This window comes from Amphibalanus amphitrite, unplaced genomic scaffold, assembly GCF_019059575.1.
Source record: "Amphibalanus amphitrite isolate SeventyFive unplaced genomic scaffold, NRLGWU_Aamphi_draft 000161F_arrow, whole genome shotgun sequence".
Lineage (NCBI taxonomy): Eukaryota > Metazoa > Arthropoda > Thecostraca > Balanomorpha > Balanidae > Amphibalanus > Amphibalanus amphitrite.
The window spans coordinates 520,347-534,768 of record NW_024881656.1 but is presented as its reverse complement, the minus strand read 5'-3'; the positions used below and the strand labels follow the sequence as shown (position 1 = coordinate 534,768).

Genomic DNA, 14,422 nt, shown 5'->3' with positions numbered 1-14,422 from the left:
TTCCGGATCCGTCCAGTATTTCGGAGATACGGGGGGGGGGGCAAAAAATCCCCCCCCCACCGCGCGGAAGGTGGCCGGGAGGCCCACCGTCTGCCGGGCTAATGCCTACATAGACACGCGTTTTGTGCATTGGGTTTGGTGGTATGTACCTAGATCTCCAAGCAGTTTTTTGAATGTTTTAATTTTTATTGTCAAATTCAATCACCAAACCGGAAAAATAGTGGCTGAAATCTGATGAGAAAGGCAAGTTTAGTGGTACCCTACCTTTGTAAGCGCGTCATAAATGGCGTCCCCCGTTTTTTGGACCCTACCAATCATTTTTGGAAAACGGCACCCCTGGAGAGAGGGGGCCGTTTCAGCGCTCCCCCCCCCAAAAAAAAAGGGGCGCGGGTTAAATCAAGAGTACTTAACGTCTCGTCGTGCTCGGCCGCTTTCGCTCGAGTTATTCGCGAAAAACCGAGGGGGAGGGGTCCATCCGACCCACTTACAAGTGCGAGGGTTATGATGCCACTTACTTATAGTCTGGCCGTGTAGCCATTCAAGTGCAATGGACGAGTCTCGGAGGATGGCCATTTCATCAATCTCTGAAGTGTGCTGCTTCCTTTCCACGTAGTCTTCCACTGTGCCGGCTGCCAGCTCCATAGCGATGAAGTAGAATCTTTTTGACTTTTCCACGTGGTAGTACCTTGTAAATGAATAAGAAAATAAAGTGAACCACAGCCATTTTAAATATCACACTTCAGCATTTGCAATGTGCAGGCTTGTCGCCGACTCAAAGTCATATACGTTTATTCATGGTGGCACGGAACATTTTGTTTTTTACTATAACAAATTTCATGTGCCTTTTACTTGGCTTTCAAAGTCTTTAGCATGTGTGCTTTGTTCTGTTTCTCGTTCCCAATCCTTTCGATTTTCACAAAACTTGTTATCTGCTGGACCAACAGGGTGGAAAATAATAACGCGAACATAGAAAATGTTAGCTGAAAAACAAAATACTTACAAATATCACAAAACGATGCGCGCTCTGATTGGACGTACAAAACGCGACTGTATCCCACCACTTCTAGGACACAACGGGGACTTTTTGACTGACGACAAAGAAAAGGCGACACTTCTTAACGACTTGTTTGCTCTGCAATCGACGCTAGACATACTGAACGACCGAATGCATCAATCCAGCACAATCCAACTAGAACAAGAACCAGTTCCAACGCTTCACGAAATTACAACAAACGAACAAGAGGTACTAGAAATGCTAAACTCACTAGACTCCAACAAATCAACCGGACCAGACGGCCTCCCTGTAAAATTTATCAAACTAACAGCGCTTTTGATTGCAGGACCACTGCCTCAATTATTCAACAAGTCTCTTTCCCTAGGTATATATCCTCAAACTTTCAAGACAGCTGTTATCAAACCGATATTCAAAAACAAGGGCTCACCATCAGATCCAACAAGTTACCGGCCAATAAGCATTTTATCAGCTGTCTCCAAGGTCTTTGAAAAAAATTCAAAAACATTTACACTCACATTACGAGCAACTCACTTCTTACAGAGAAACAAAGCGGCTATCGCAAGAACCACAGCACTGAACTCCAATTACACTACTTAACCCGGCCGGGCCCGGAGGGTAATCCCAACCACCGCAGCCCGGGGGGGGGGAGTTTTTCGCCCCGCCCCCTCTCTAACTCCGTAAATAAGGGAGCTACGGAAACAAAAGTGATACCATACGAAAGGTCCTTACACAACGATTCTAAAGCACCTAAAATTTTTGACCTCAGTTCAATTTTCAAGGTCAGAGGTCAAGGTCAAAGGCAAAAACCGGCACATGTGTGGTGATCTCAAAGTAAGCCTTCTAGAGGACGGCAGGCTGCATCAAACCGGCAAAATTGGGTGTCAAATGAAAGAAGAGAATCTGAGGATTCCGAAAATGTGCTCAACATCAAAGGTCAAGGTCACGCTCAAAATTGACCTCAAACTTGGCGCTTTTTCGCACATCTTGCGTGCTAACTTCCAAGATGTTTTGAAATGTTTTGAGGCTTATCAGTTCCCTATTTGTGGTTCATCTTACGATACAAGGCTGCTCAAAGGTCAAGGTCACAGAAGAGTATCACTGCTAGAGTATCCCCTAGAGTATCCCCTAGCTAGAGTATCCCCCTCAGTAAGGGTATCCCCTGTCACTGATTCAAGTTAGTAATAATAAACAAGACAATTTTGCCATCGGGAAGCTCTAAATGAAGGCTTAGAGCAAAATAGATGCCAGATTCGTGATCAGCGGGTACAAATCCATCATAAACGACCTTTCATGTGTCAAGGTCAACCAGAGGTCATTCGAGGTCACATGAGATCAACTTGACTTTTTGACCTTGACCTTTTCCGAACAAAATATATATCATTCGACGTGGCTTGAAAAGGCGAATGCGATGGTACCACTGCCGTAGCTCTAGGACCACTTTTGTCGAAGTTATTTGCGAGAAACTAAAACCACATTTTGGGGTCGTTGACCTGACCTCTGACCTCAGGTCACCAAAATCATTTTTATATTTTTCTATAGGTCAAACGCTATACAACCGTGCTCGTAATTTTTATTTATATCTAAAACTCTATTTTTAGCAGCTATTTGAAGTTTGAGTCTTTGACGCCGAAGTTTGCCTGCAGGGGTCTAGAAAAATTAACCTTGTGACGTCATCAATGGGGCTAGGTCCGAATTTGTTTATTCTGAAGATGTCAAATTGATGGGAGAAAAGGTACTGAAAGTTTCGCTTTCCTATCCCTAAGCGCTCGGGAGCTATCGCAAATATTCGCCAGGGGGGCGAAAAACGCCCCCGGGCCCGCGAGCGTTATCCCGCGCCCCGTAGGGCTATCGGCGGACCCTACCACCCGTAGGGGACGGCGGGGGGGGCGTTTCGCCCCCCCCCCCTAAGATCTCGGAAATTTACCGTCCGATTTTCAACATTCAAACGGCGTTCGATATCCCCACCGGGGAACTACCTTGTGACCAAATGTCATTGACCTAGGTCAAACCGATGACGTCACAGGTCAGGTCAAATGTCGGATTCTCACCGTTCACAGGCATTTCAAGAAATGTGCTGTAAAATCGAGTAAATTGGTAATTTATTGAAAACCATCGATGGTACATTGTTCAACAAACGCGTACTTTGCTAGCTGAGGTCACTGATACCAGGTCAGGTCACAGCGAGGTCAGGTCACCGGGGGTCACAATATGAAAGTGTCGTGCGATACATGTTTTATGGTCCATTTTACATGACAAATGCGATTATGTGGGTTAGGCAGCCTTTGGGGCCAGCCTAGGTCACGTTTTGGTGAAGGTCAGGTCAAGGTCAGGTCAAATTAGGTCAAATTTCAAAGCTGATATTTTTGCATAAAATGGGTATCGATTTGATGCCGCTCGTCACGGGGAGTCTAATGAAGGTCTTTGTTTTGCTCTACGAGGTCTAGAATTGCCAAAAAATGAGTTTGAAAATTTGATGTCATCATTTTTGAACAGTTTTTTTTCGCTATAACTTGGCCAAAAAACGAGTTATCGATCTGAAATTTTGTATGTAGATAGGAGACGGTAGGTGTTATCACATATATTCCGGTTTTTTAACCCTCGCCGGACCTATTGGTTTTCTACATACGCGCCGGCCGAGGGGGGGGGGGGCGGGTACGACCCCCCTCGCCGTTTCGCCCCTGGTGGAGCTAGCGCGTCGCGGAAAAAACGAGCGTGTGCGCCGTTACGAGACGCAGAGATTGGTACCCGATTTTAAGGTCCTAGGTCAACCGGTGACCTCTGAGGTCAGGTCAAGTGCCCCAGGGTACGGTTCAGTTTTTGGTGAATAACTTCGCATAAAACGGCCGCAGAGCGCCGATTTTGGCAGCATCGTGTTCACCTCGCTCAGGCGCGTCGAATGACATACTTTTTGTCCGGGTCAGGTCAACTTGGGGTGTTGACCTCAGGTCAAGGTCAGGTCAGCACCCCCAGATCAAGAAGTTGGTCGAAAGAGGTCATGTCGCATATCATTCGATTCGGCAGACCTTCCTGAGTCCATTGGTGCCTTTCCCGACTCGCTAGCTCAATTTGATCAAGAGTTATTGACGAAAAACTAATTTGACCTTGATGACGTCATAAATGACGTCACGCAAGGTCAACATTGCAAAAGTGACGCATCTAACCTTGCAAGGAGTGCATCAAATCACGATTTTGTGTGCTTGAGATAGTTGGAGATCGTTCCCGGCGCCAGAACAGTAGTTTGAATTTTTCCCCATTGACTTATAATGGTGAGGTCACGAAAATGACCTGACCTCATATGACCTTAAGGAAAAATCCGAGATTTACAAGTTGTGGGACTCATAATGGATACTAGATCCTGCGAGTTTCATTTCCCTGTGACATCTCCTCTGGCAGTGAGGGCGTTGCGAAGTTGCGACATCTGAAGACCGTGCAGAGGTTCACTTATGACGTCATAGGTTAGTGACCTGACCTGACCCAAAAATGCGGTTGGTGTCAAAAGATCCGGCTTGGATCAAAGGTCAGGTATGCCAAGTTTCAGCTCTCTATCGCCAGCGTGTTCGGAGCTATCGCGAAAAAAACCCTATGGGGGGGGGGGCTGCACCCGCCCCCCCCCCTCGGCCGGCGAGGGTTAAAACTCAAAAAACTTTTGGATTTTTTGGCTAATATATAAAAAAATGTTTTTTTTTTGAATTTTGGGGGTCAAAACTAAAAAATTAAAAAAATACGAGAGCACAGTTGTGTAGCCATGTCAATTCTACACCTTTTATGTTCAGATCATTTTTTTGTATCTTCAAAGCTGTAGGCCTGACAGGTCTTCTCGCGAAGGTCTTTTTTCGGTCGAAAATGACAGAACATGGCGTCATTCTGACGTCATTTGTGGCCACCCTATCATAGCCTTTATAACTTTTTTGTCGTAATGTGTAAAATTGATGCCCGGAGGGGTCCTAAAAGTTTAGTGGCGATATCTCAAGCCGTTTAGGAGATATCGACGGAAAAGGACAGGGGGGCGTTTCGCCCCCCCCCCCCCTACGGGGCGCGGGTTTACCCATATCTTGTACAATTCTCTTGATTTCGGCCTCGACTTTACTGCAGTGTACTAAGACATTTCAAAATATTTCGATAAAATCTGACACAAAGTACTATTGTTTAAATGTAAACATGAATTTGGAATCTCTGGTAAACTTCTTCAATGGTTGACCTCTTACCTGAACAACAGAACGCAACAAGTAAAAATTCAAAATGCCGCTTCTCATTCTCACAAAATCAATGCAGGCTGCCCTCAGGGATCAGTTTTAGGACCTTTACTTGTGCTTATTTACCTGAACGATCCTTCTGACCGCACTGACAATGACATACTATTTTTTGCTGACGACACATCACTATACGCATCTCACTCAGCAGCAACATTACAACAAACACAACTCTCGTTACAACGCGACCTGGACGAAATCTACAAATACGGAGAAACATGGACAATCACGTTTAACACGCGCACTGCAGCGGGTCTGAGCCGAACACGAACTGCAGGGGGGGGGGGTTGAAAACAACCCCCCCTGAGATCTCGAAAACGGCGCAACGTAGCGACAAGCGGTAAACGGCGTTGGATAGGTTAAGATGAGATCGACAAGAAATACTAAGATCATTTTTGGGTCAGGTCAAAAACGAGGTCACCAGAGGTCACCGAAGACAAAATGTTACGATTTTCACAACAGGAATTTCGCAGTAGTTTTTCTTGAATAACTTGTCTTGCACACAAGACAGAGGATCGATTCGAACGCCATCGTTCTTAGCTCGTCAAGGCGCATCGAATGATATATAATATGACCTCGAAAGGTCAAGTTGAAAATTTGACCTCAGGTCAAGGTCATGACCTGACCGAAATAGGTCATGTTGCATATCATTCGATCCGCATTGACGAGAAAAACACGATAAACGTCGAACGGAGTCTCTATCTCTACTCAATCTGAAGTTATTGAAGAAAAACCGCTGGTGACCTCAGGTGACCTAAGATGACCTGGAGATCACCTTCCAAAGATCATAAGTGATATGTTTCGGTGAAATCACCAACAGGGACCTGTAATACTATGATCCTGAGCGTATTGAAGTCATAGGATGGCATTCAGAGTAAGTTGAAATTTCTCCCATTGACTTATAATGGGCCGGTCGCAAAAATGACCTGACCTTAGGTCATCGATATAAAAATTCTGAGATATACAAGTTGTAGCTCGTGATGACTTTACTATTTCCTGTGGGTTTCAAGATCGTATCTCAACAACTGTGGGCTTGGTGGGATTGCAAACTTCGAAATTTACGTTTCGAGGTAGGGTCACTTGACCTGACCTGGTGACCTGACCATAGGTCACCTGGGGTCAAAATTTTTACTCAAGGTGTGCAAAAGTTGTGAGAACAGGTATGCAAAATTTGACGGCGCTACGCGCCGCCGTTTTCTCGCAATTTGCGAAAAACCACAGGGGGGGGTTGAAAACAACCCCCCCCCCCTGCAGTGCGCGTGTTAACGAAAGTAAAACCATACAACAGACATTTTCCGGGGAACATTCATTTTGCCCAGGGTTCATAATGTCCAGGGTACGATATGCCCAGTGTCAGGGTACGATATGGGCATATCGTGCCCAGGGTACGATATGCCCATTCAAGGCCAGTGCCTTGAATGGGCGAGAGTTCAAAATGTCCAGGGATAGCATGGTCCAAATGTGGCCAACTGGATACAGATAGGGTAAATTCAAAGAGGCCAGGGTTCATAATGTCCAGGTCACGATGTGTCCACTGTTCGAAATGGCCAGGTTTCATAATGTCCAGGGTACGATGTGTCCAGTGTTCAAAATGGCCAGGGTTCACAGTGTCCAGGGCACGATGTGTCCAGTGTTCAAAATGGCCAGGGTTCACAGTGTCCAGGGCACGATGTGTCCAGTGTTCAAAGTGCCCAGTGCCTTGAATGGGCCAGAGTTCATAATATCCAGGGATTAACCCGCGCACCGACGGGGGTCTGCGCCAACTTAGTACCGACGGGGGGGGCGGATGACCGCCCCCCCCTGAGATCTCGAAAACGAAGCAAGATAGCGACAAGCGGTAAACGGCATCGGATACGCACGGTCAAGATCTACAATTTTTACAAAGGTCATTTTCAGGTCAGGTCAAAGATGACGTCACAGGGGTCGAAAAAGTCAAAATGGCGGCGCTAAATATGGAGAGAGTTTTTCTCGAATAACTTTCGAATTAGTCAAGATAGGAACAAACTAAGGGCATCATCGTGATCCTCTCGTCAATCCGCATCGAATGATATATATGTTGACCTCGAAAGGTCAAGGTCAAAGGTTGACCTCAGGTCACGTGACCTCGAGGTCATCATGTATATCATTCGATGCGTCTTGACGAGCTGAACGCAATGAGACCATCCACGCGTCTGTATCTTGTTCCTGTACGGAGTTATTGCCCAAAAACCTTTGGTGACCTTTGATGACGTCACATGACCTCACAGCTGCCCAACAGCAATACAGACCTCAAGGTAGTGAAGGTTGATCGTATATGAAGTCATGTATGGTATATGGGGCCATTCCGACCCGTTTTAGTGGTAAAAACAGGGAGTTGATTTTTCCCCATTGACTTATAATGGGGAGGTCGCGAAATTGACCTGACCTTAGGTCACCGATATCAAAATTCCGAGATATACAAATTGTAGCTACTAATGACCTAATAACATCCTGCGACTTTCAAAGGCCTCCGACATCTACTGTAGCTCTGGCACGGTGACAAAGTTGCAAAAAAGTGACTTGAGGTTGGGTCATTCAAAGTGACCTGGTGACCTGACCTTGAAAGGTAGGCGGTTTAAACTTGCACACCATGTGTAAAATTGATAAGGGAATAGTCATACCAAATTTCGCGGCGCGTAGGTTTTCCCGCTATTCGCGAAAAACCTCAGGGGGGGGGGCGGATATCCGCCCCCCCCGTCGGTGCGCGGGTTAAGGAGAGTTAGGGTTAGGGGTAGGTTAGGTTAGGTTAGGTTAGGTTGGGTTAGGTTAGGTTAGGTTAGGTTAGGTTAGGTTAGGTTGGCTGGACTATGTAATCCCTGGACACTATGAACTCTGGCCCATTCAAGGCACTGGCCATTTTGGGCACTGAACACATCGTGTCCTGGACTTTATGAGCCCTGGCCATTTCGAACACTGGACACATCGTGCCCTAAACATTATGAACCCTGGCCTCTTTGAATTTACCCTATCTGCAGCCATTTGGCCACATTTGGACCATGCAATCCCTGGACAATATGAACACTGACCAATTCAAGGCACTGGCCATTTCGAACACTGGACACATCGTGCCCTGGACATGATGAACCCTGGCCTAAATAATACGCACCCCATTTTCCCGCAGCAACGAAAGTAAACCACCTATGAGCTATCCTTCGGTGCCCATCCAATTCCCACCAACGAGTCGCACAAACACCTTGGCATGACCTTTTCGAAAGATCTACGATTTCACGAACACGTTAACCCGCGCCCCAGTGGCGGTCTCAGCCAACTTCGCCCTAGTGGGGGGGGGGGGGCATATGTTACCACCTACCTCTAACTCAAAAACTAAGAGGGCTAGAAAGACGCGGTAAAAAGCAGTCGATAGCTCTCAATGCGTACGTTTGAAAGTATTTCAGTCATTTTTCATCTTGGAGCAATATTGGGGTCACCAGAGGTCATCAAAGGTCAAAATTTGCCAATGGTAATTATATTTTTCAGAAAACATGCCGTTATCTCAGGAACTATGGTAGCTAAAAAACGCATGGAGAAGCAATCGATAGCTTTTGAACTTTTCTTTTGATAAGGTTATCATCAAAATTGACCTCAGGTCAACGGTTTAGCCTCCAGAGGGCAAAAACTCCCAAAATAGCTGTTTTTACGAAAAGTGTTTTTCGACAATAACCTTCGACTACAAAAAGCACACTGAAAACAAGTTGAAAGAACGTAATGCAAAAGCATCTTAAAATATTCCACACTTAGGTTTTTTGGGTATTAGGGTAAACTGGCCTAGAGGCGAAGCAGAACGTCTGGTTCATGAAGAACACACACAGTGTTTCACATAGACCGAAGACACGTGCTGCTTCTTCGCGTGCAGTCTTAGCGGCCCCAGGGGGCTTCAACTCGACCAACACCGGTTCTTCTTCGTTCTCCCTAGTCACGTGATATTACGTCACGCAAAGCGCGCGAAAGATAAACCCTTTGAAGGTTTTGCACGAACTAGCATCGGGTTTAAGAAGAAGGGGTTGTGGTTTAATCAGTGTAATGGCTTTCATCAATACCACGCCCGCGGTACCACGTTCTAGCGTCTACCGGAAGCGATCGCCATCTTTCGATCGCGTTGGATCACGCTTTGTGCAGTGACGAGCGGCTGGTGCAAGACTGGGTGAATAGCAAGTAATCGAATATTGAAGAACTGAAATAAGGTTAATTTTTGGCTTGTCAAGTGTTGTGTATTATTTATATTACTTGTGATTGACAATGATAAGCAATATCACAACGCTCTTCAAATGCATGGATGAATGCATTGGATGAAGAAAATTCATATGCAAGACCAATCAATGCAGTAAGTATTAATATGTTGTATTAATGCCCCATAGCTTAAATTATGCATGTGGTATTTAGACAAATCTTCCAAATGAAGATAAATCAGGAATAGAATCAGCTTGCCATTTTGGGGTCAACTGATTTAGGTATAAATTTGGCTGATTTTAATAAACGTAGGTATGTTCTTGCTGATTAGTGTAATATTTTATCTGGCTGCACTTTATATGTTAAGTGCATTATTTTATTTTTGGAGTAGGCTCATGGTCTCTGAAGTCAATCTAACTTTCTTTACTCCCTGCCTGTTGAACAACGCATCCGCCCGACTCTTCATTCTAGGGGACGAGGCCATCCCGCTCTGATTGAGGCCCTGGAGTCTGAGGAGAGCGTCCTGGCGCGCGGAGACGTCGACATCGTCGAAAACGCTGGCTTGAAGCTGGTGGTGAAAGGAGAAACTGTATGTGATTTGGGAGAATGCGATATCGCCACCCGGCTGCTGACATGGGCGATAGCGCATACTGTGTTTGGGAAAACATCCACTTGCTAAAGCTAAAAATGTGTTCATATTTGTACAGAAAGCATACCTGAGCGTGAAGGAATCAGCCTGAATAATTAAACATGCCCGAAAGGCTCTGGAGTTCTTTGGCTTGGATGTGTACCTAAGGCAAGTGACACGGCCGAGGGGAAATCGTTCCTGCAGGCTGATTGCGGGCTGATCGCAGGCGGAACGCGAGCTGGTTGCGGGCTGATCGCATGCGCTGGTTGCGGGCTGGTTGTTCCTGACTGTAGACTTGCAGGCTGATTGCTCAGAGTAAAGAGGAAGGTGATAAATTTTAAGGTGTTTTAAATACTGTGTTTGCGCAGCAGATGTGACGGCGCAGGTCGATAGCCATGCATGGGAGGTTCAATGGACGAATGAACGGGGATTTTGCGGTATTGCAATAGAACTGAAAGGGTTCTGCAACCGATATTCAGAACACAGGGTGGTTTCCCTATAAACCTCAGGGACTTCTTCACAGACCCTTTGGGGTTCTTATCTAGGTGCTAAGAACGCTCTTATTATAAACCCTAAACCTCATAAGAGTCTTTGGAAGAATCGTGTGGATTCTTTTGATGAGAATGCAAAGCCGTCTACGTGAAGAACCATGGGGGTTCTGAAAAACGGTGGCATAACATTTTACCCCACAGGGGTCTTAATACCCCTGTACGTTCTTAACGTTCTTCCAAAGTGTTTTCAGTGCAGCGACATTTCTATTGCCAGAATCGTGTTCCTCTCGCCGAGACGCGTCGAATGAACTATAATTTGACCTTGAAAGGTCAACTTCAAAATTTGACCTCAGGTCAAGGTCATGACCTGACCGGAAAAGGTTATGTTGCATATCAGTCGATGCGTCTCAACAAGACAAACACAATGAGACCATCCCCTGCGTTCTATCTCTTTCCAATCGCGAGTTATTTGCAAAAATCTGCTTGTAGCCTCAAATGACCTCGGATGACCTCTCTAGAGGCTATCAGCAAAAATGACACCTTGGTCATCACGGGTTGTCCAAATCATTGTGATTCTGAAATATTTGGACTGTTCCTATGCGTACACACGGATCTAGAGGCATTTTCATTTTTCTCCATTGACTTATAATGGAAAGGTCACGCCACTGACCTGAACTTAGGTCACGGATATAAAAAACCGAGATATACAAATTGTAGGTTCCTATAACATCATGCAATCCACCAAGTTTGAAACCTTTCTGACATACACTGCAGGCTGGACATGACTGCAAACTTTTTTGAGGCTTGGTCAGTTAACTTCACCTTGTGACCTGACCTGACATGACCTGGGGTCAAAAATTTCACACATTGTCAAAAATTGATGCACCAGAAGCTACCCCAAGCGGCGCGTCGCTACGCGCCGCGGTTCTTTATTCACGCGCAAAAAACGCGACAGGGTGGTAACATATGCCCCCCCCCCCAACTGGGGCGAAGGTTAACGAAATTTTAACCCGGCAGGCGGTGGGCCTACCAGCCACCTTCCGCGCGGTGGGGGGGGGGGGCACTTTTTGCCCCCCCGTATCTCCGAAACTACTGGACGGATCCGGAAAATTCAAACGGCGTTCGATAGCCCTGTCAAATTTGTCGAGGGAAACCAAATTTCATTGACCTCGGGGTCACCGATGACGTCACAGGTCAGGTCAAAGATAAAATGTTTCACCGTTCACGGGGCTTCTAGGGAAAGCGCTATAACACCGAGTAAAACGCATTTTGTCGAAAATCAGCGATAAGGCGTCAGTTGTCTAGTACATATGTTGCTATTAGAGGTCACTGGTCATACCAGGTCAGGTCACAGGTCAGGTCACCAAAGGTCACCAAGGGTCACCACATGAGCCCAACTTTACTAAGGTTATGCGATGCATGTTTTATGGCCAGTTTTTCATTTCCAACTCAATGGTGTTGGTTATAAGACCATCAGGTACGGTTTGGGTCACTTTCTGGTGGAGGTCAGGTCAAGGTCAGGTCAAAAAAGGTCAAATTTCAAAGTTGATATTTATGCATAAAATGGGTATCGATTCGATGCAGCTCGTCACGGGGAGTCTAATGGTGGTCTTTGTTTTGCGCTACAAGGTCTAGAATTGCTAAAAATTGAGTTTGAAAATTTGACGTCATCAATTTTGAACAGTTTTTTCGCTATAACTTCGCCAAAAAAAGAGGTATCGATCTCAAATTTGGTATGTAGATAGAAGGCGGTAGGGGCTATCACATATATTCCGTTTTTTCGAAATTCAAAAAACTTTTTGGCTATTATATTCAAAAAATCTATTTTTTTTTATTTTTGGGGGTCAAAATCCAAAAAAATTCGAAAAACCGAAATGGCAGTTTTGTAGCCCTTTTAATTTTACACCTTTTATGTCTGAAACATTTTTCTGTATCTCTAAAGCTGTAGGCCTGACAGCTCTTCCCGCGAAACCTTTTTTTTGGGTCGAAAATGGCAAAAATGACGTCACTCTGACGTCATTAGCGGCCAACCTATCATAGCTTTTGGAAAAATTTTTGGTCACCATGTGCGCTAGCTGCTCCCGGGAGGGTACTGAAAGTTTGGTGACGATCGGCGCAGCGGTTCTCGAGATATATCGGAAAAACTAAAGGGGGGGGGGCAAAAAATTGCCCCCCCCCCACCGCCTGGAAGATTAACTAAAATCACCAAGACGATTAGTCCTCTATATTCCATTGCAAAATATCTACCTCGAAATACTTTGGACCAAATCCACAAACCATACCTCCTCCCTCATTTTGACCATTGTGACACGATATTTGATGGTCATATCCCTGCAAGAGACGCAACACGACTAGAGACTCTGCAAAACAGAGTTGCCAGACTGATCACCGGAACGCTTTTTAGAACACCATCTGATAAACTGCGGAATGAGCTTGGCTGGGATTGACTATCCAAAAGAAGACACCTACACCGTCTAAGGCTTTATCACAAAGTACATACACCAGAAAATCAAACTTCACCTACATATATCAAAGCTCTCATACCACATACACGAGCACACGACACGGGTATAACACTCAGAAACGACGGCCACCACACACTTGCCAAAACACGAACAACCACACACCAACGAGTCTTGCCGACCCTTTTACACAAACCGCGACATTCCCAATCGTTTGCGACACACCAGACAGGACAATCTTTTATCTCTACCAAGAGTCAGAACGGTAACCGGGAAGCGTACCGCGCAGCTCTGGAAAGGAATAGACTTACATACGGCTGCGAGAACATCTCTATCGGGAAGTTTAAGAGACAGCTGCAGCAGCGGCTCCTCTCTCAGGTCACTTAACCCGCGCCCTGCTGGGGGGGTGTTTGAACACCCCCCCCTGTGGTTTTTCGCGAATATCTCAAAAAACGGCGGCGCGGACCGCCGCCGTTTTTGGTACACCTTATCATACATCAATTCTACACATGTTGTGAAAATTTCAGACCAAGGTCATTCAAGGTCAGGTCACCAGGTCACTCGAAGTGACCTCACCTCATAAAAAGTTTCAATGTCTGTCATAGCTACACCGAGTGACCGATCGCTTTGAAACTTTCAGCGATTGCTAAGAGCATTAGCATGTACAAAATGTATATCTCAGAATTTTGATATCGATGACCTAAGGTCAGGTCAATTTTGCGACCTCACCATTATAAGTCAATGGGAGAAAATTGAAATGCGCCTGTTTTGGACGAAAGACATTATAAACACTCCCAAACACTGAATTACAAGTGGTTTAGACACACTGAACATGAAAATGGTGTCTGTGACCCCTGTTTATGCCCTGAGGTCATCTTAGGTCACGAATGGTATCTAACAGTTTTTCGCAAATAACTTTTGATAGAGGCATGCTAGAGCGATGAAAACGCCTTAGATGTGTTCAGCTCGACGATACGGATCGACTGATATGCAACATGACCCTTTCCGGTCAGGTCATGACCTTGACCTGAGGTCAAATTTTCAAGTTGACCTTTCAAGGTCAAATTATAGTTCGTTCGATGCGTCTTGACGAGAGGAACACGATGCCGGTAAAAGTAAGCTCGTACAATGCTTGGGTCAAAAGTTATTGCAGAAAAACTGTTTCCGAAAAAATCGGCTATTTTTGCAGTTTTTGCCCCCTGCAGGCAAAACCGTTGACGTTAGGTCAAATCTGAGAAAATTACTCAGAAAGGGCGTTAATAGGGCTATCGAATGCGCTTTTCCGCGGCGCTGTAGCTCTATTGGTTCCCGAGTTATGCGTTGGCTTCTTGGAAATTTTCGACATTCGACCTGGAAATCGGCGAAAATTTGCCTTCAATGACCTCTGGTGA

At 45.6% G+C, this 14,422-nt stretch overlaps 1 protein-coding gene across 1 annotated transcript in view; it reads right to left on the bottom strand.

Annotated features, from left to right (window-relative positions):
- LOC122383346 (serine/threonine-protein kinase/endoribonuclease IRE1-like) overlaps positions 1–14,422 on the bottom strand; it is a 128,069-nt gene that overhangs the window by 68,313 nt on the left and 45,334 nt on the right. The window contains exon 5 of the mRNA XM_043369652.1: positions 516–685. Coding sequence (XP_043225587.1) covers positions 516–685 — 170 coding nt within the window. The remainder of the gene's footprint in view (positions 1–515; positions 686–14,422) is intronic.